This window comes from Biomphalaria glabrata, chromosome 13 (genome assembly GCF_947242115.1).
Source record: "Biomphalaria glabrata chromosome 13, xgBioGlab47.1, whole genome shotgun sequence".
NCBI lineage: Eukaryota > Metazoa > Mollusca > Gastropoda > Planorbidae > Biomphalaria > Biomphalaria glabrata.
The window spans coordinates 31,433,331-31,452,570 of NC_074723.1; the positions used below are offsets into that span (position 1 = coordinate 31,433,331).

Sequence of the window (19,240 nt, forward strand, 5' to 3'; positions counted from 1 at the left end):
TAAAATGTTTCAATGCTTTAATTATTTCTGTAATCTTTTAAATGTTTGTAAAATTGTGAAAAAAAGAATAAATCAGTTAACATTTTGGCATTTTGCTATACATATCTCATGTCATATAACTGCCTTCTTTATTTAGATACTTGTAGGGTATTTATGTTATTTAGTATCGTGTACATCTTAATATCAAAAAAATAATTTTAAGCCAACGAAAATTGTTTTAAAATTATAAAAAAAAACAAAAAAACAACCACAATGGAGCATTGTATTAACTTATTCCGTAGAAGTCTTCCTTGTTTACGAAAATGTCAGTTTGATTGAGGTAAGGATTAGTTGATTATCTAGTCTAATTCTCGCAATTTCATCTCAGAGAAGACAACGCTATCATGAAGTCCAGTCAACCCGTCCCAGTTAACTCCCTTGCCATAGGCATCATTTCCCCAATCCCCGTTCAAATTAGACATATGGCACGCATTGTACCACCAGGCTCCAGAGTAACTCACCGCACAATTTTCTCCGCTGGCGTTATCGTTGTCTCTATCATACGTACTAAAGGACATGTTTTTTTGATAAGCTAAACTATCGCCAGCATTTCCCGAATAGTCCCCAATCTGTAGTTTATAAAATTCCTCTTCACCTAGCAATAGAAAGCTTGAGTATTGGGCAAAATAATTTTCATTGTCAAATTCAAGATCTATTCTGAGTTCGTGTGGTTTCTTTGATGTTAATTGATGAATATTTTCATTTCCCAGATAAAATTCACCAATGTTGTAATCTCCAAAGCCGTCACGATACTCCTTCCAGCCTCTGTAGAAATCAACATATCCCATAATTCTTCTTTGGATGATAATCCAACCGCCGCCATCTGTCTTGGTGTCACACATGACCTTTTGCCCGGAAGCTAAAGTCACCACCACGCGTTCATCTGAGCTGTTGACGTCACGACAGGAAGTGAACGGTGTTTTATGGGTTGTTGAAATCAATATGTCGTCTGAGGATAAAAAAAATAACGAAACGTTTATATTTGTTCACAATTATTCAAACTGTTTTTAATTTTACAGGTTTTGAATGTTCCGTCAGTCAATTTCCCTATTCAGACTTTTCGATCTATGGGGGCAAATAATGTAAAAAGTCATCTGTTTCTGTGGCCCACGGTTAACGATGGTGTCATGTGGCGAGAACAAAGATCAATCGCCTTTACTTTATCCCAATTAATGTCAGGTATCAATTAGACTCAGAGGCGCCAGAAAGATCCCGAAATTAAAAACCCTAGTCCTCACCAGGACTAAAACCAGGGATCCCAGTTTCAGAAGCCTAGTGCTTTACCACTCAACCACCGCGCCTCCCAATGTTCCTTCAGAGTTGAAGGTATTACATCCTAACCCAAACCTGCTGCTGGAAGAAGGAGGATGGCGATGGTCAGGGTTCGAACCCTTGCTCTCAATGAGTTCAACGAAGACGATAACATGGCTTTAAACTATATGCATCACTTAAAATTAGTTAATTAATGAAGGAATGTTTTGCAAAACAATAATAAAAAAAATTTTGAAGAAAGTTAACTGCTTATTTAATGGCTTTGATAACAAAAGAAACACCTAGTCAAAGGTCATCAAAGTTGATTGTAATTATCTTTCATATTCTAAACAGCGTTTTTTTTCAAACAAAAAAAATTAAAATCTACCCACTAAATACAATACTATATACTACTTCATTTCTAATCATACTCTCTATATGGTTTCGAGTTAATAAAACATAGTATGTATAGAATCTTAACATAAGACTATCCCACGGTACTGTAAAATATTCAATAAGGTATGTTATGGCACGATTAGGAATGAAATATTTGTTTCGGAAATACGGGAAGTTTTGACTTAAAGACAATGACGTGACTAGTAAAAACAAGAATCCGCTTTAGGATATATATCAGCTGATGTAAACAAACACTTTCGGGACGCATTAGAGATAAGAAGTTTGTTATGAACGTAGAGAGTTAGCTGACATTCGACTGTTCCCTTCATTGCTATTAAACTTCTTGTGCAGTATCAGCGTCGATTGCCTAGATTGGATGATGGCGATTGTTCGGTCGTTCGCTGGTGTTATAGGTTTTCGTTGAGTGCTACCTTCGCTTGGTTTATCTGCATTAGACACCGCGGAAGCGCCTAACAGGTATCATGCATTTACAAATGAATTTTCGAATAGGAAGAGTTATCTGATTAGAGAGTATGGGAGAACCGTTTAAACTAAACAATAATGCATTAATTATACACAAACATTAAATGACAAAGAATTACGGCTGTATTTTAGTTCTTTGTGCTTCTTTTATGCAAACAAATGTTTGATAAGCTTAGCAGGTCATAGGTGGGATGTGCTGAAGATATAAACATCTGTATCTGTTTAAGAAAGAATAGGTCCTTTCTCGAGATAGAAACATCGGAATCTGCTCTAAATAGAAACATCGGAATCTGCTCTAAATAGAAACATCGGAATCTATTCAAGATAGAAACATCGGAATCTGCTCTAGATAGAAACATCGGAATCTGCTCTAAAAAGAAACATCGGAATCTGCTCTAAATAGAAACATCGAAATCTGCTCTAGATAGAAACATAGGAATCTGCTCTAGATAGAAACATAGGAATCTGCTCTAGATAGAAACATCGGAATCTGCTCTGGAAAGAAACATCGGAATCTGCTCTAAATAGAAACATCGGAATCTGCTCTAAATAGAAACATCGAAATCTGCTCTAAATAGAAACATCGGAATCTGCTCTGGAAAGAAACATCGGAATCTGCTCTAAATAGAAACATCGGAATCTGCTCTGGAAAGAAACATCGGAATCTGCTCTGGAAAGAAACATCGGAATCTGCTCTAAATAGAAACATCGGAATCTGCTCTAAATAGAAACATCGGAATCTGCTCTAAATAGAAACATCGGAATCTGCTCTAAATAGAAACATAGGAATCTGCTCTAAATAGAAACATCGGAATCTGCTCTAAATAGAAACATCGGAATCTGCTCTAAATAGAAACATCGGAATCTGCTCTAGATAGAAACATCGAAATCAACTCTAGATAGAAACATTGTTATCTGCTCCAGATGGAAACATCATCATCTTTTTAAGATTGAAGGGTCTACATTTTCTGAAAATAAATAAGAGTTTGCCTTGTATAGTTTCAATACTTACTGAGGTTAGGTTATGAAAAATTACATAATCTAATACTTTACCGTTAACTCTCTGTAGGTTCAGTGCTTCAAGACCACTGAACTTTTGGGCTATCTGGACGTTACGGTCGTCATGACCTCTCAACTTTGTTTCATTTCCTTCCAGTAGTTGTTCAAGTGTATCTACTCTCTTAAGTAGCTGGCCTATCACCTGGACCAAATCATCCGCCTTTGGTTTTAAAACTTTTATTGTTACTGTGGATTGAAACACACTATCTTGGCCAGTAGAATTCTTGGCGTATGCTAGGCAGAAATATTTTCCAGACTCGGAGATCTTCGGATTCTTCCAAATTACTTGAAGGTAAGAGTCTTGCAAGTCTTTGTTATAGATTTTCCCATGGGCATGGGTCGAGCTTTCATCTGCAGAGACTGCAACAGCCTGATCCTTAGAGAGCGTTGAAATAACCCCATTTGTTTCTGAGGAAAGTAAATTATATTGCACATTATTTGAATTAAGCTCTTGAAGGAAAATAAAACAATTAAGTGTTATTTACTTTGAACAGTAATGTTAAGTCTTTTACTCAGCAATATGTATTCATATAAATCATAATAAGAACAAAAAGGATAGGTAAAAGAAATGTATACACTAAGCAACTATCTTACCATGCTGAATGAACATAATGTGAACTTTAAGGTGTTCATTTGTTTCATTGTTAAAGCTCTGCAAAGATTAAGTTTTGTAAAAACAAAGATTAATGCTTTAGTTATAGTCATAATGTGTCAGAAATTCATGCACTTTAATCAAACGTACAACTTTCCTTATCAGCATCAAAAACCACACGAACAACATTTCCATTTTTAAACGAAATTTTTGAACGAAAATGTCTCAGCGAAAATCGGAAAAATCTTGGAAGACAACAGCCACCACCTCCATCAGAACTACGTTGTCATCGAGATGTGGACGACGTCTGTCAATCAAGATTAGTCTAGAGCCAAACTGTGCAAAATCTCATTCGTTGCTTACTCGGTCAGACTGTATCAGGGCTAGTTGTCTAAGAAACGTGAATAGGATCAAGATGTCTGTGTGTGTGGTCGATCAATGAACTCTTTATGTTGTGTCTGTTCTATTTATGTGAATGTTTCTGTTGTTGTTTTTAGCACAGAAAAGATTCGTTGTAATCGTAACAAATGTTCATGAAGATCTATGCAGCTGTCTTAGCTCTAGTCTGAGTATTGAAATTGTCACCTTGTCATGTTGACAATGGCAACGAGCCATTGGTCTCCATTACTCCCTAATGCCCACAGGTTATGACGTTACAGGCCTTTGATGACGCTTGCATTGTATATCATCGTAGGTAAAGAATTATTTCGCATGCAATCTGTATTGTTAGATACAGGTGTTATACAGGTATAGAGAAAGAAAAAGAAAAGAGAAAGAAATGCTTCCCCTGTCAGCTAGCCCTAGAACAGATGCATATACATGCACGGACTGTGGCAAACTCTGCTTCTCCTGAATTGGCTTGATCAGTAACTCCAGATTCTGCCCCATCTCAAGACTTAACCAAAGCCAGTGACTCATCTGGGCGCATCTATTGTCTTCCGAGACAGAAGGAGCAATATTTATACAGGTGATAAGTGTTATAAAGTTTAAATATGTGTAATATAGGTGCTCTATATGAGAAATATAGGCGTTATATACAGATGACAGGTGTTATATAGGTGAAATATAGGTGTTATATAGGTGAAATGTAGGTGTTACAAAAAATGAAATACAGGTGTTATATACAGATGACAGGTGTTATATAGGTGAAATGTAGGTGTTACAAAAAATGAAATACAGGTGTTATATACAGGTGATAGGTGTTATATAGATGGCATGTAGGTTACTGGTGTTATATAGGTGAAATATAGGTATTACATAGGTGAAATATAGGTATTACATAGGTGAAATATAGGTGTTATAGAGGTGAAATATAGGTGTTATATAGGTGAAATATAGGTATTACATAGGTGAAATATAGGTGTTATAGAGGTGAAATATAGGTATTACATAGGTGAAATATAGGTATTACATAGGTTAAATATAGGTGTTATATAGGTGAAATATAGGTATTACATAGGTGAAATATAGGTGTTATATAGGTGAAATATAGGTGTTATATAGGTGAAATATAGGTATTACATAGGTGAAATATAGGTGTTATATAGTTGAAATATAGGTATTACATAGGTTAAATATAGGTATTACATAGGTGAAATATAGGTGTTATATAGGTGAAATATAGGTATTACATAGGTGAAATATAGGTGTTATAGAGGTGAAATATAGGTATTACATAGGTGAAATATAGGTATTACATAGGTGAAATATAGGTGTTATATAGGTGAAATATAGGTATTACATAGGTGAAATATAGGTATTACATAGGTGAAATATAGGTATTACATAGGTGAAATATAGGTATTACATAGGTGAAATATAGGTGTTATATAGGTGAAATATAGGTATTACATAGGTGAAATATAGGTATTACATAGGTGAAATATAGGTGTTATATAGGTGAAATATAGGTATTACATAGGTGAAATATAGGTGTTATATAGGTGAAATATAGGTATTACATAGGTGAAATATAGGTGTTATAGAGGTGAAATATAGGTATTACATAGGTGAAATATAGGTATTACATAGGTGAAATATAGGTACTACATAGGTGAAATATAGGTATTACATAGGTGAAATATAGGTGTTATATAGGTGAAATATAGGTATTACATAGGTGAAATATAGGTGTTACATAGGTGAAATATAGGTAATACATAGGTGAAATATAGGTGTTATAGAGGTGAAATATAGGTGTTACATAGGTGAAATATAGGTATTACATAGGTGAAATATAGGTGTTACATAGGTGAAATATAGGTGTTATAGAGGTGAAATATAGGTATTACATAGGTGAAATATAGGTGTTATAGAGGTGAAATATAGGTATTACATAGGTGAAATATAGGTTTTATAGAGGTGAAATATAGGTGTTACATAGGTGAAATATAGGTATTACATAGGTGAAATATAGGTGTTACATAGGTGAAATATAGGTATTACATAGGTGAAATATAGGTATTACATAGGTGAAATATAGGTGTTATAGAGGTGAAATATAGGTATTACATAGGTGAAATATAGGTGTTATATAGGGGAAATATAGGTGTTATAGAGGTGAAATATAGGTATTACATAGGTGAATTATAGGTATTACATAGGTGAAATATAGGTGTTATATAGGTGAAATATAGGTATTACATAGGTGAAATATAGGTGTTATAGAGGTGAAATATAGGTATTACATAGGTGAAATATAGGTATTACATAGGTTAAATATAGGTGTTATAGAGGTGAAATATAGGTGTTATATAGGTGAAATATAGGTATTACATAGGTGAAATATAGGTGTTACATAGGTGAAATATAGGTATTACATAGGTGAAATATAGGTGTTACATAGGTGAAATATAGGTATTACATAGGTGAAATATAGGTATTACATAGGTGAAATATAGGTGTTATAGAGGTGAAATATAGGTATTACATAGGTGAAATATAGGTGTTATAGAGGTGAAATATAGGTATTACATAGGTGAAATATAGGTATTACATAGGTGAAATATAGGTATTACATAGGTGAAATATAGGTGTTACATAGGTGAAATATAGGTATTACATAGGTGAAATATAGGTGTTACATAGGTGAAATATAGGTGTTACATAGGTGAAATATAGGTATTACATAGGTGAAATATATGTGTTATAGAGGTGAAATATAGGTGTTATATAGGTGAAATATAGGTGATAGGTAGTTTTTAGGCTTTATATGTGTGAAATAAAGGTCTGTGTTACTTTTAGAAACCATGTAAAAGATTTGTCTTGGTTTGTGCGTCTAGTATTGTTAAGGTAAAAATAAGAAACTGGTTCATATAAACTTAGTTTGAACAAATGTGTTTTTTATTCAATATTACTTTGTACAAGACTATAGCCCAAACTAAGGCGGGCCTCTAAAAACTCTACCTTAGTGAATAATGAAGCCGCCAATGCACCAATGCTCAAATGTATTCAAGTCAAGTAATCGTAAATTCAAAAGCCCCCCCTCCTCCCCACCTAAAAAAGATTACACTACACTGAAAATTAATACATTAATATTAGATATCTTTGTATTACCTTCAAAAAGCATGATAATATTAGAGGTTCAATGAACTCTTTGATGATTTCAGCGTTTCCTGAAAATTTCAGCTTGGGTCCTAAATGTGGAAAAAAAGAGTCATTGTTATATTTAAGTAACTTAATATTTTTTTTGTACATCAACAACTTTCATTACTATGATACTAATCTCAAAACCTGGTTTTAATCTGGTTGTTCTTGTTCAATCTTTTTTGCCACTGCTTTGATTGGCACATTCAAACTCTCTTACAATTCAATATTACTCATAAAGAGAGAGACGCTAGTCTAATGGTTACATATATTTCAAGTCACTCTGTCTAGTACAATTTTTTACACCCATTCTCTGATTAAGTTGAAACTTTACATAATTATTTACCGAACAAAATATGAATCTATAAAAAAAATTAACCACTTATTTTTTTATTAATTAATTATTAATTATTTTGTTTTGTATCGATCATGGGGAAATTACTTATCGAGAAGTGGGGCTGTATATGTGGAGTTATTCCCTTTATTACATTTTCTCGTTATTTTCCTCCCACTTTCCGTTCTCTTGACTGATGTGGCGGTATAGGTTATAGTAGCCCCTTTGTATATGTCGCCACTCTAAAATTTGAAGCTAACAATAGTTAACTATAAAACCTTCGATTTACATAAGAAATTTGCTGGCACAACGGTTAGTGTGTTGTATAGTGAAAAGGATTGAGCCGTCGAGTTCCAATGGAGATCTTTCATTTTTTTTTTTAATAAATGCTTTTAAAAAGCGTTTACGGTAACATTTAAACTGATACCCCAGTCTTTCTCTCCTTCCTTTTTCACAACAGGTCTAGACAATTAATAGGATCATAGCGTAACGAGAAAGCTAAAAGCATGAAATAAACAAAAACAATTGGTAAAAATATTTCTATTCGCACAGATTTATTGTTGTTGGTCTAGGTCTATTACAAACTTAATTGCATGACTGATCCAAACTAATTGATACAGCTGCGCTTAATATAAGCTTTGTTGTTTTTATTTAGTAATTTTTATTTTTTTCATAGATTATTTTTAGCTTGGTAATGTAATATTATTACCTTATTTTTTAATCTTCTTCTAAGGAGTGCTACTTAATTAATTAATTGATCTAAATATAAGTTTAAACCCTAGGTTTAAACGTATAACATCAAATACTTGTACCTCAATACGTTGGTCTACAATGGAGGTATAATGTAAATAAAAACTTAAAATTACGAACAACTTAATAAAATAAATTACTTGAACTGAACACTGGCACCATAAATGCACAGAGAATAACCTGTAGAATTAGAGCTCCCATTTTAAGACAACACTAAATGATTAAGAACATGTGTACAATTTTATAAGATATATTTTTTTAAAAAAAGGAAACAACTTATCTTAAACTGGCCAATCAGAAATAGCCAGAGTTAAACCTCCTGTTGACTTCCAAAATGTAAATATTTATTTTATTTAGATTATAATGCAGGGGAGAAAGTAGAGCGTCTCAAACTTCAATAAGTCTTCTCCAATGCGTTTCTAGATTCTACACATCAGTCTTATGTCAGAACCGTCAAGTCTCTCCCGAGTGTTATGGAGAGTCTATGTGTGTTTGTTTTGTGTGTTTCTATGGTGACGAGTGTTATGGAGAGTCTATGTGTGTTTGTTTTGTGTGTTTCTATGGTGACGAGTGTTATGGAGAGTCTATGTGTGTTTGTTTTGTGTGTTTCTATGGTGACGGAGAAAGAATGATGCAAGATAGGTGGCATTGTCGTCAGCGGTCTTAGGGCAGACGACTCTTCATCTTCTTCTTCTTCTTGAAACTGTCAGGTAGAGTTGGAACTCTAGGCCAGCAAAAGTGAACAAGAGCTCCCTCTCACCGGCCTGAATGAGAACAGTGTACACTGTTCTGTCTGGCGGGTGGGTCAGACTCGTGGCAAGAGGCCGCGTACACTAAGACCCCCGCCATTTTCCTTTTCTATACCAGGCTAACCGTGCGGGACACCTCATTTATGTAACGGCCCCTTGAGGAACAGCGCCTGGATTGTGACAAGGTTGTGGAAGCACAGTGCAATGAGGATGCTCTCGCACCTCCTTAGGCATCCCCACGGGAGTCTTGTTTGCTACCCTTTAGCCTAATCCTCCTACGATCGTGTCCACCCGGGCGCCACTATGAGGCAGGGTAGCATGCCAGGGGGCAGACGACTCCAGAACGTGAGACTGAAAAGAATATTTGAGTGAGTTCGATTTTGTTCTAAATACCTTTTATATTATTCCTAAATTCTACCAAAATTTATTTTCATTTCATATCAAGTTGATTTTGTCTATTTTGCCATTTGTATACTAAATATGGTTCACAAAGAATTTATTCAAGTCGTTTTAAGTTTTATAAGTTAAGATATAATACGCCTACAAACATTTAGTTGTCTACCATCGGTCTGATGCTACAAATCAACTACCATCAACTTCACAGACAGGGGCGTAGCCAGGGTGGGCGAGGTGCGGATAATCATAAGATCCTTTCGGGCCCCTACTTGATGGAGGCCCCCAACTGAGCCATTTTCAATGATACCTACAGCAAGCAGCACATATACAGCACTAGAAATAGTGCTATACAGACGCCGGGGCAGTGACTTTCTAACGGTTTAAATGCCAGGAAACACGTGGCGCAAGGTCCCGATGGGGTGTTCGGTCTAAGGAAGCATCATTGGTATCAGTTTGAGAACAACTGGGCTAAAGAATAATAACACTTTTCGTGTTTTTTTTAATTGAAATCTACCAGGTCATCTCAAACTCTTAATCTCCTTATATAGAGGTTAATATATCTATACAGCTTTGTATATACATTTCGAGGTAGTGTCAGATTCCTGGAAATAGCAGAGGAGTTCTCACGTAGACGCTATCTTCTGTTGAAAGGAGGTCAAGGGAGCTTCGTTGGGAGTGGGAAAAAAAATTTGTTGTAAGCAGCTCAGTGTCAAGCAACGTAAAGAAACATACGAAGATTAGAAAATTGCCAAGTTTCATTTTCTAGCTAGATCCAAGATTGAAACCAGTGATTCCCAAAAAGGTCTAGTGGTCATCCCCGTCTCTTTGCTTGTATTTGTGTGTATTGTTTGTGCGCTTCCGCGGTGATGTGTAATTGAACTATATACAAACTCAAAGGAGGTAATGCCGAGCTCAAAGCTGGAACAGCAACACCGACGAAAGGCTAACAATCGATAAATAGAGTCGACGCTAGTGTTGAAATAACAAAACACTTTTAATACTCAATGCGGGAACCGTCGGATGCCCTCTATTACTACCCGTCTCTAGAATTCTTCTGATTCCTACTGTAAATGAGAAAGTGTCTTGATTCTAGCGTCTAGTAGAGCGTTCTTACTTATTTAAACATCTATCACGTCATTTGTTACTAAGTAAAACTTTCCCCTTATTCCCGAAACAAATACTAAATCCTAATCATATCATAACAGTATGAAACATCTGTCAAACTTACACATTTCTAGAATACTCCTAACTTGATTCTTTACTAGAATCACTTTAATGTCCAGAATGCGTTTAATATTGTTGTAACTCCGCTCCCGAGCCACACTGATGGTGCGCATGAGAGCACCATTCAACCCAAGTAGTAGGAGACATGTTGATTCTACATGAAGAAGGACTGGTGTAGATCCGGCTGAAGTTATGGGAGTCTGAACAGTCTGGGGCTAAGTGATGTCCTGTGTGATCCTACTGTTTGGGAGACCTGGAGCGAAAGTGTGTTGGTGGTCTTTTCTAGTATTAAGAAGGACTTTTCGAACTTAAGACATTACTCCCTGCGACGTGATAGCGGAGGTCCATGTCTAACTATTTATTGATAGCTTTTAATGAATACATCGTCTATTATTACCTCCTACCTTTCGTTGAGTGTTTGCCTTGAGTTACAACAATAATATCCTTTGTTTTCACCCAGTTACTCTGTATCCTATAAATGTCACTTCTAGCTTGGTTTAACTTTAAAGCAATATTGTTGTGGTTTTTTTTTTTTGTTGTTTTTTTTTATCTCCTTCCTTTGATGTGTTACTCTCGCGTTTAACGGAAGACACAAATGTGGTCAATAAAAGAAATTGTCTTTTCTCTGAATCAATAAATAACTCTGTTGAATTGTACTTCTAGAGTTTACTCATTCCTATGGCATGTAATTACTTTTTTGCACCCACCTTCACCTTCGCCTATGCCTTAGTCTGTTGGACCGTTGGGGCACCACACAAGATTTTTTTATTATTCCTCTGTCTTTTGCCTTGGATAGAACCTCTTTCAATGGCAGGCCCGTCCATTCTTGTATGTTGTCTTTCCATCACTTTCTCTGTCTGCCTCATTTTTTTTCCTGGTACTATTCCTTGAAAGATGGTCTTTGCAAGCCCCGATGACCTTGCAATATGGCCATAAGGATTTTATTTGATTGTTTTACAATAGTTAGCAGGTCATAGTAGGGTCCAATGAGTCCAATCGCTGTAGTAGCCCTGTCTCTATCTCTTCGTGTGTAATGCGGTCTTTAAATGTGATACCTAGGATCCTTCTGTAGAATCTCAATTCCATTGCTAGGATCCTCCTCTCTAGCTCTGCAGTCAGCGTTCAAGACTCGCAAGCATATAAAAATTCTGGCCATGACCATTTGTATACTTTTTTTTTAACTATCCAAAATTTACACACATTCTTGGTGTTAACCTTGAGTTCTTACTAACACAATTGTAGCAGCATACGGTGATTTCGAATGTTTGATAATGTACTGTAACTCTTATTCTAATAGTTTGTTTAATTTATTTTCAATAAAATCTCTACATAATAAATACTTTTTTCATCGAGTCCGAGGATTAATACGGATTACAGTATTTCACGTGGCTACTCGGTCTTTGTAGTAAATAGGTCAAGGTTAAATACGTGACATTTTATGCTTGTCATTTGTCGACTTAATTTTACGCTGTATTATTCTTGTTTGGACAGGAACTCCGGTAAAGATTTTTGGATGTTCCTTGAGTGTATTTGATATTTCTTTCTTTGGGAGGAAATGTTATCAAACTTGATATCTTTCAAAGTTTCAGTTTGTTTTGATGATGTTGGTGATATAAGTTCATTTGTGTCATCTTTATCTTCTAAATTATTATTTCATTATAAATTCATGACAAGCAAATGTAAGTATAATTTGTTCTCAGAAGGAAATTAATTAATTATGATATCAGAACGAATTTACAGATTAATCATAAAATTTCACTTCATTCCCATGAGAAAGGGACACAAATATTTAATTTGATAGCATTTCGAATAATAAGTAAATGAATTTCACCTTTCAGACCTTACGATCTATTTGGCATCTGTTTCTGTGTCCAAGCATTAACGAGAATGTCATGTGGCCAGAACAACGACCAATCGCCCTTACTTTTCCCCAACTATAGTCAGGACCTGTGGACTCAGAGTCGCTCTGTTGATCCCGATATAAAAAATCACAGTCTTCACCAGGACTCGAACCCGGACCGTCGGTTCGGAAGCTTAGCTTTACCACTCAGCCACCGGGCCACCAGAATTGAAATGTATACAAATTATTATTTTAAAAAACCAACTGACCTGAAGTAGACAAACTTTAAAATCACAGAAAGCGACGATAACTCTAGTGACAAGGGAGAGAATACTGGTCTATATAGTACGAAGACAAGTGATAATCTCATGTCTCAGACTGTAGGAAACTTTCTTATCAGTTCAAGTTACAACAACATCTCTAAGTCAACATAACGTCCTGGTAGTTAATAGGACAAGCGTGACCAGAGAGAAATCCTTGACCAGTGTGACTTGAACAATTATCAAGAAATTTAATAGTCTGTAACGTAATGAGTTGAGATAGAGACAGAAAAGAGAGAGAGAGGGGGAGAGGGAGAGGAAGACTGATAAAGAGAGAGCCACAGAGAGAGATCAGAGTTATGTACTCTTGTTTGCGCTAAAGAGTTAGTCATATCAAGAGAAACTGATCGCTGGTCAGGTCATGTGGTATAGAAAAAAAAAATCTTTGTTTTAAATAAATACTGGCGTTGTCTCATGAATCGAAGTAAGTGTTTGTTTTTTCTTCTTTATACTACATAGTACATTCATTTTCTTTATAGATCAGTGAACTCTTGACTATCTTTTCCTCTTTATTTAGTCTTGTGTAGTATTTGTCAGCCTCTCATTTGGTGCTAGCAAAAAGCTATCAACTTTAATACCAAACTTTTGAGATAGTTTTTTTGTTTCTTATTATTACCTGATGAGGAGCGGTGGCCGAGTGATAAAGCGCTTGGCTTCCGAACCGGAGGGTCCCGGGTTCGAATCTTGGTGAAGACTGGGATTTTTACATTTCGGGATATTTAAAGTCCGCCCAGTTCTAATTAGGTGCCTGACATTAGTTGTGGAAAAATAAAGGGGTTGGTCGTTGGGCTGACCACATGACATCCTCGTTAACCATGGGCCACAGTGACAGATGACCTTTACATCATCTGCCCCATAGATGGGAAGGTCTGAAAGCTGAAACTTTTCTTAACTACTACTACACACAGTGAATCTTTTTTTTCATCACAGTAAAAAAAAAATATTTAAATTTAAAAATTCAATAATGAACATTTTGAATCTTTTGATTATTGTTTTAAGCTGAAAGATTGCAATTAAAGTCATCTTTTTATTTCAGAAAGATCACTTCATTAATAAATTATTTACAGTTTCTAATTTTTGAGACTCAGGGGAATTAACAAACTAATAATATATTTTTTTATTATTATTGAATATCATATCAGTGATGTCCCTTTTGCATAAGACAGCGCCATAGACATATATATATAGACTGGACGATAAAGTAAAAATTATTATGGGAAACATTTGGGAAAAGATAAGTTTGTATGAGTTATACAGCAGTTATGAGCAGTGTAAAATTAAAAGTATTTATAGTTGGGTTTTTTTTCAGCCATAACCTATATAATTGATAGAACCCCTTCTGTATTATTATATCTCTAATCGTGCCTAATTATAAATAGTTTTAAATACTAGATTTAGATCTAGTCTATATAGATACTATAGTAAAAAAATACTACTTACTACTAGTACTATACCACTATACTATACTCTAAACTATAATTGTAATCTGTCTAGTCTATAGTCTATAGTTAGTATATAAATAGTCTAGGACTAGATTCAAGATTGTCACTAGATCTATAATCTATACTTATACTAGATCTAGTCTATAGTCTACATGCATAGATGATAGACTGACTAGTTTAATAGTTAGTAGTAAAAAGTATGAAAAGTATTAGACCTAGTTATTACAAATATTAGTCATATTTATTAGATTTAGATCTATCAATATTAAATTAGTGACAGTCACATTGTCAGTGACACTGAATTATTCTGACTTACTGAAACTGAAAGTTAATGTGTATAATATTCAATTTTTTTTTCAACCTTAAGAATTTATCCTTGGCCTATCGTACTACGAACATTAGAGCACGTTCTGCTCATTTTTTTTTTGACTAAAAACTAATTCTAACAATTTGAGTCGATAAGACGACCGCCATACATTAATAAAGAAGCCGTGTCAACAAACATAGATCCACATCACAAACCTATATATATTTGCCTATGTCTATGATAATGAAACAAAGGCAAAATATTGGGAATATGGCAGTTTTGTACTTTTCAAAACTAAAGATCATAATTATATATTGGCTGAAATGTTAGTCCAAGAATTTATAGCTCAATTGCCGCCATTTTTTTTTTCACATCGATAGAGTACATAAAACATATTTGACTTCCCCCAAATAAAAATAACTTCCTACTTCCAGTCTATATTTATTTATGTCTATGGACAGCGCCTATGCAAAGATAAGACTCTCCAATTTCACTATATCATTTGAACATAAAATTAGGAATTGTTTTATTTTTAATGTATTATTATATTGCTTTGAACTATAAAATGTTTTATTCAAAGTGGATTAGAAATAAAGATGGGGGAGGGTGGGGGGGGGGGCTTATCAAAATAAATAGTATGATCCCTGGTAACAAATCAACGGACGTAGAATGACGTCATATGAGTGGAAACAACTTGCAGCCCTGTGCGTCAGAAAGATTAAAAGCATCGAAAAAAAAATAGTTTTGTCTGAAGCATTTGTGATTCATTTATTTCAGTACAAGACTATGGACATCATAACACTTGGTTTGATCTTCTTCACTTCCATGCTGGTCTACGCTTACTATCGCTTCGCTAAGAAATCCCTGAACGTGCCCCCATGTCCAGTCAGACCATGGCCCATAGTAGGTCATCTGTTGACATTGAAGGCAGACCAGAGACCACAGTTCAAACAGTGGCGGGAGCAGTGTGGAGACATTTTTAGGTCAGTGCCAAGAAGATTTTAATTAAAATTCTCTTTGTTTCAACAAATATTAACATAAAGTATGTTTTTATTAGCAGATAATAAATATATCATACAATTTATTTTATTTTCAATAGTTACTTGGAAATTGATGTTTTATTGTGAAATTTTTTCTGCGCATCCAAAGCTTCTTTCCTTTCGGAGTGTTTTGATTCTGTGACATTTTTCGTCTCGAGAGACGAACTTTTCCCATAGCTACTTCTTGTGTGACTAAAGAGGCCAATCCTTGATACACAGTGTTAAGGCTTCCGCGCGGTGTTGATTCTATGAAATATATCTAGTGTAGATCTACGTCTGACTGGAAGTAACGCTGAACTCGAACTACTTCAGTAACACCGGCGAATGGCCGAAACAATCAAAATGTGTAGTCGACGTTGATGTAGTTTTACAAATATATTTAATCATCAAGAAGGGAAACGTCCGATGTCAGCTATGTCCGTAAATCCGTAAATCTATTCTACTGCTCTACACAAAGCGTCTTCCTTAAAGCGTCACTTAGAGCGTTCTTATTTTTTAAAGAACTGTCACGTCACTTGTCGCTAAGTAAAACTTTCCTCTTATTCCCGAAACAAATAACTAATTCCTAATCATATCATAACAACAGCTGGCAAGCTGTAGACACAGGTTGGGCATATGTAATCACCAGGCGCCGTTGCATTTTTACCCTTCTTTCTGCTGCCGTTGTGTATGGCATCTGCAATCCGTGACCCTTCCTGTGTGCTCTCTCTCCATGTGGATCTATTCAGTGACACTTTTCCCCAGCCGTTAGTGTCGATCTTAAAGAGCTTCATGGTTTGTTTGCATACATTCTTATACCGTGAAATTGCGTTCAGTTTTGATTTAAGTTTTGTCAATCGAACTCATCTCTTAGGTCTAGTGTTTAAGTTATATCTGCATGTGAATGTTGTGAGCTTGTTCATACGTGAAATGAGGCCTTTGTAATACAAATAATGTACAAGAACGCGCTGTCAATCTGCAGACATGTTACATTGGTATTACATGCAAAGATTATTTTAATAATATATTTTCATTAATACCACAGTTTCTCTTAACCTCTACGTGACGTTTTCCTTAGAAAGTTGCATTGTATTAAATGATTCCATTGATAAGAGTAAGAGTTCTTTTCTCTGTTTGTATCTGTGTTTGTATCTGTGTGTTTGTATATGTGTTTGTATCTGTGTGTTTCTATATCTGCTGTGTTTGTTATTGTGTTTGTATCTGTTTGTTGTTGTGATCGGTGTCTTGTATCTTTTCTGTTGTGGTATAATATTAAAAAACGTCAGCTAGGTTTTATGGTGTGTGGGTGTGTGTGTGCTTCAAAGGTGATCATTAAGAAAGGGAGTATTTATTGTTAGTTGTAGACAGGGAGCATTAACTGAAATGTTAGTCTCGCAGGAGGATGCAAGATAAGCGGCGTTGTCGTAAGCTGTGTTTAATACGACAGAAGAATTCAGAATGTCAAAGATTAAAGACGTGTTTTTATAATGAGATAATAAGGCTTGTCTTCGAGTCCGAAGATTAGTGAGGAATGCAGTATTTCCCGTGGTTGCGCAGCCCCAGCTGTGACCTATATATTTTGCCACATTCCAGGGCAAGCATAACATTGTCCGTAGATGATCGATTTAGATTTTCTTTTCGCCGTCTGCGTCTGTCCTTGGTAGCGGATTTTCTTTTGGTCTCAAATGTGTATCCCGCGCCTTTGTGAGTGACCTCCACCTGTCTCGTTCTGAGGCCGCATGCAACCAGATGCTCTCTTCTATGTCAGCTAAGGTAAGTCGGCGCGTAAGTCTTTGAAGCGTTTCCGTGGGGCGCTTCTTTTACGTCGACCACCCTTTAGCTCACGAAAAAAGACTGCCTCTAGTATACGTTCGTCTCCCATACGGGATACGTGCCCTGCCCAGCGTAACTGTTGGATCATAAGAAGTCCCTCTATACTGTCCATACCGGCATTCGCAAAGACATCGCTGTTTGTAGTGCGGTCTTGCCACCGTCTGTCCATGATGGAGTACATCAAGTAGTCTTACTTGCTTTCTGTATAGTGTGCATGTCTCAGATCAACATAAAAGAGTTGAGAGAACCACCGCCTAGATTTGTTTAAATATCAGTTTATAATTTCATTGCAAGTTTAATTCGCTTATATTAATATAATGTATGTGTTAATCGCGCCAAAACGTCCCGTCGCCAAAACGGCTCGCGCCAAAACGTCCCGTCGCCAAAACGTCCCGTCGCCAAAACGGCGGGGCCAAAACGGCGGGGCCAAAACGGCGGCGCCAAAACGTCACGTACCGCTAAAAGTTTTATTTCATTTTGTAGAAGTTATTTCAAGTTTTTAAAGTTATAATATAACAATGGACCAGGAATATTCATGCCATAGTGTGTGTTTTTTAATTTTTGAAGTAACAAAATTTAAAAAATCATTCGGCGTTACATTTTTGACATAAAAGCAAACAGGACAACACTTCGTCTTTGATAAGACTCTTCTAACTCTTCAGGAATAGGTAGAGTAGCGTTTCTAGTATTAAAACTGTCTGCTATCATTTGGTGCTATAAGACAACGGCCGACAATATATGTTTGGTATGATAACATTTGTATAAAATCATCTTAAGCTTTCTTAGCAAAAGTTGTCTAAAACAGGTGTTCTAGAGGAAATTGATTATTGTCAATATTATTACTACCAGACTTCGGAGCGAGAATGACTTTTTGAGTGACTTTTTATGTGTGTGAGTCGGAACCAAACCTGTTACTATTTTACAATCCATTATTAAAATGTTCACCTTTATTTTCAAATTGTAAATTATATTCACATTTAGCATTGCCGCTAAGTTGCTTCCCTTTTATTTTAGCGTTTACCTGGGATCTAAACTTCTGGTGGTCATCAATGACTTTGACCTAATTAAAGACACATTTGTGAAAAGAGCAGACGACTTTTCAGACAGGCCAATCATGTTCATTGATGAGGTGAGTTTTCAGTTTGATTTCAACACTATGGCTTTGCTGTTTTGTTTTTTTACTTGTGAGAATTCATCACAAAATTTGTAAGCCTCGGTACAAAGACCTCATTCTCCTGTAAGATAAGTCCAGATACAAGGAAGTGTTCCTCAGATTCTCCTGACAGACCAAGTCCCACGCTTGCACAAGTTTTATCTATCTCAAGACTTATTGTACCATAACGTACTAGTCACCATTGTGACATCTTTATATTGATCATTCGATTATTTCTCTCTCTCTCTGTGGCATTTTACGTCTCGAGAGACGATCTTTTCCCTTTGCAACTTCTTGTGTGACTAAAGAGACCAATCCTTTATACACATCTGCGATCGCAGGTTGGACATATGTAATCACCAGGCGCCGTTACATTATCACCCTTCTTTCTGCTTAAATAGTGTATGGCATCTGCAATCCGAGACAGTTCCTTTATGCTCTCTCTCCATGTAGATCTATTCAGTGCTA

The 19,240-nt window shown here is 35.6% G+C and overlaps 2 protein-coding genes across 5 annotated transcripts in view; one reads left to right on the forward strand and one right to left on the reverse strand.

The window, feature by feature from the left end:
• Positions 1-13,121, reverse strand: LOC106070862 (fibrinogen C domain-containing protein 1-like). 2 transcript variants are annotated; one of them, XM_056007510.1, is made up of 5 exons: positions 12,968-13,121; positions 7,376-7,455; positions 3,823-3,880; positions 3,223-3,636; positions 1-988 (listed from the first exon to the last, which is right to left on the reverse strand). In XM_056007510.1, exons 3-5 carry the CDS (start codon positions 3,836-3,838, stop codon positions 339-341), a joined length of 1,080 nt encoding a protein of 359 aa, XP_055863485.1. In that variant the 5' UTR covers positions 3,839-3,880; positions 7,376-7,455; positions 12,968-13,121; the 3' UTR covers positions 1-338. The 2 variants fall into 2 exon arrangements, with proteins under 2 accessions (XP_055863485.1, XP_055863484.1); XM_056007509.1 differs by lacking the exon at positions 12,968-13,121 and adding an exon at positions 8,630-8,781.
• Positions 12,334-19,240, forward strand: part of LOC106074975 (cytochrome P450 2J6-like) — a 20,109-nt gene continuing 13,202 nt past the window's right edge. Inside the window, exons 1-3 of one of the 3 annotated variants that reach the window (XM_056007508.1) lie at positions 13,325-13,442; positions 15,545-15,750; positions 18,634-18,748. In XM_056007508.1, coding sequence (XP_055863483.1) covers positions 15,554-15,750; positions 18,634-18,748 — 312 coding nt within the window. In that variant the 5' untranslated portion in view covers positions 13,325-13,442; positions 15,545-15,553. Of the gene's footprint in view, positions 12,538-13,324; positions 13,443-15,544; positions 15,751-18,633; positions 18,749-19,240 lie in introns of those variants that run through there. The other 2 variants (XM_056007507.1, XM_056007506.1) reach the window with 2 other exon arrangements.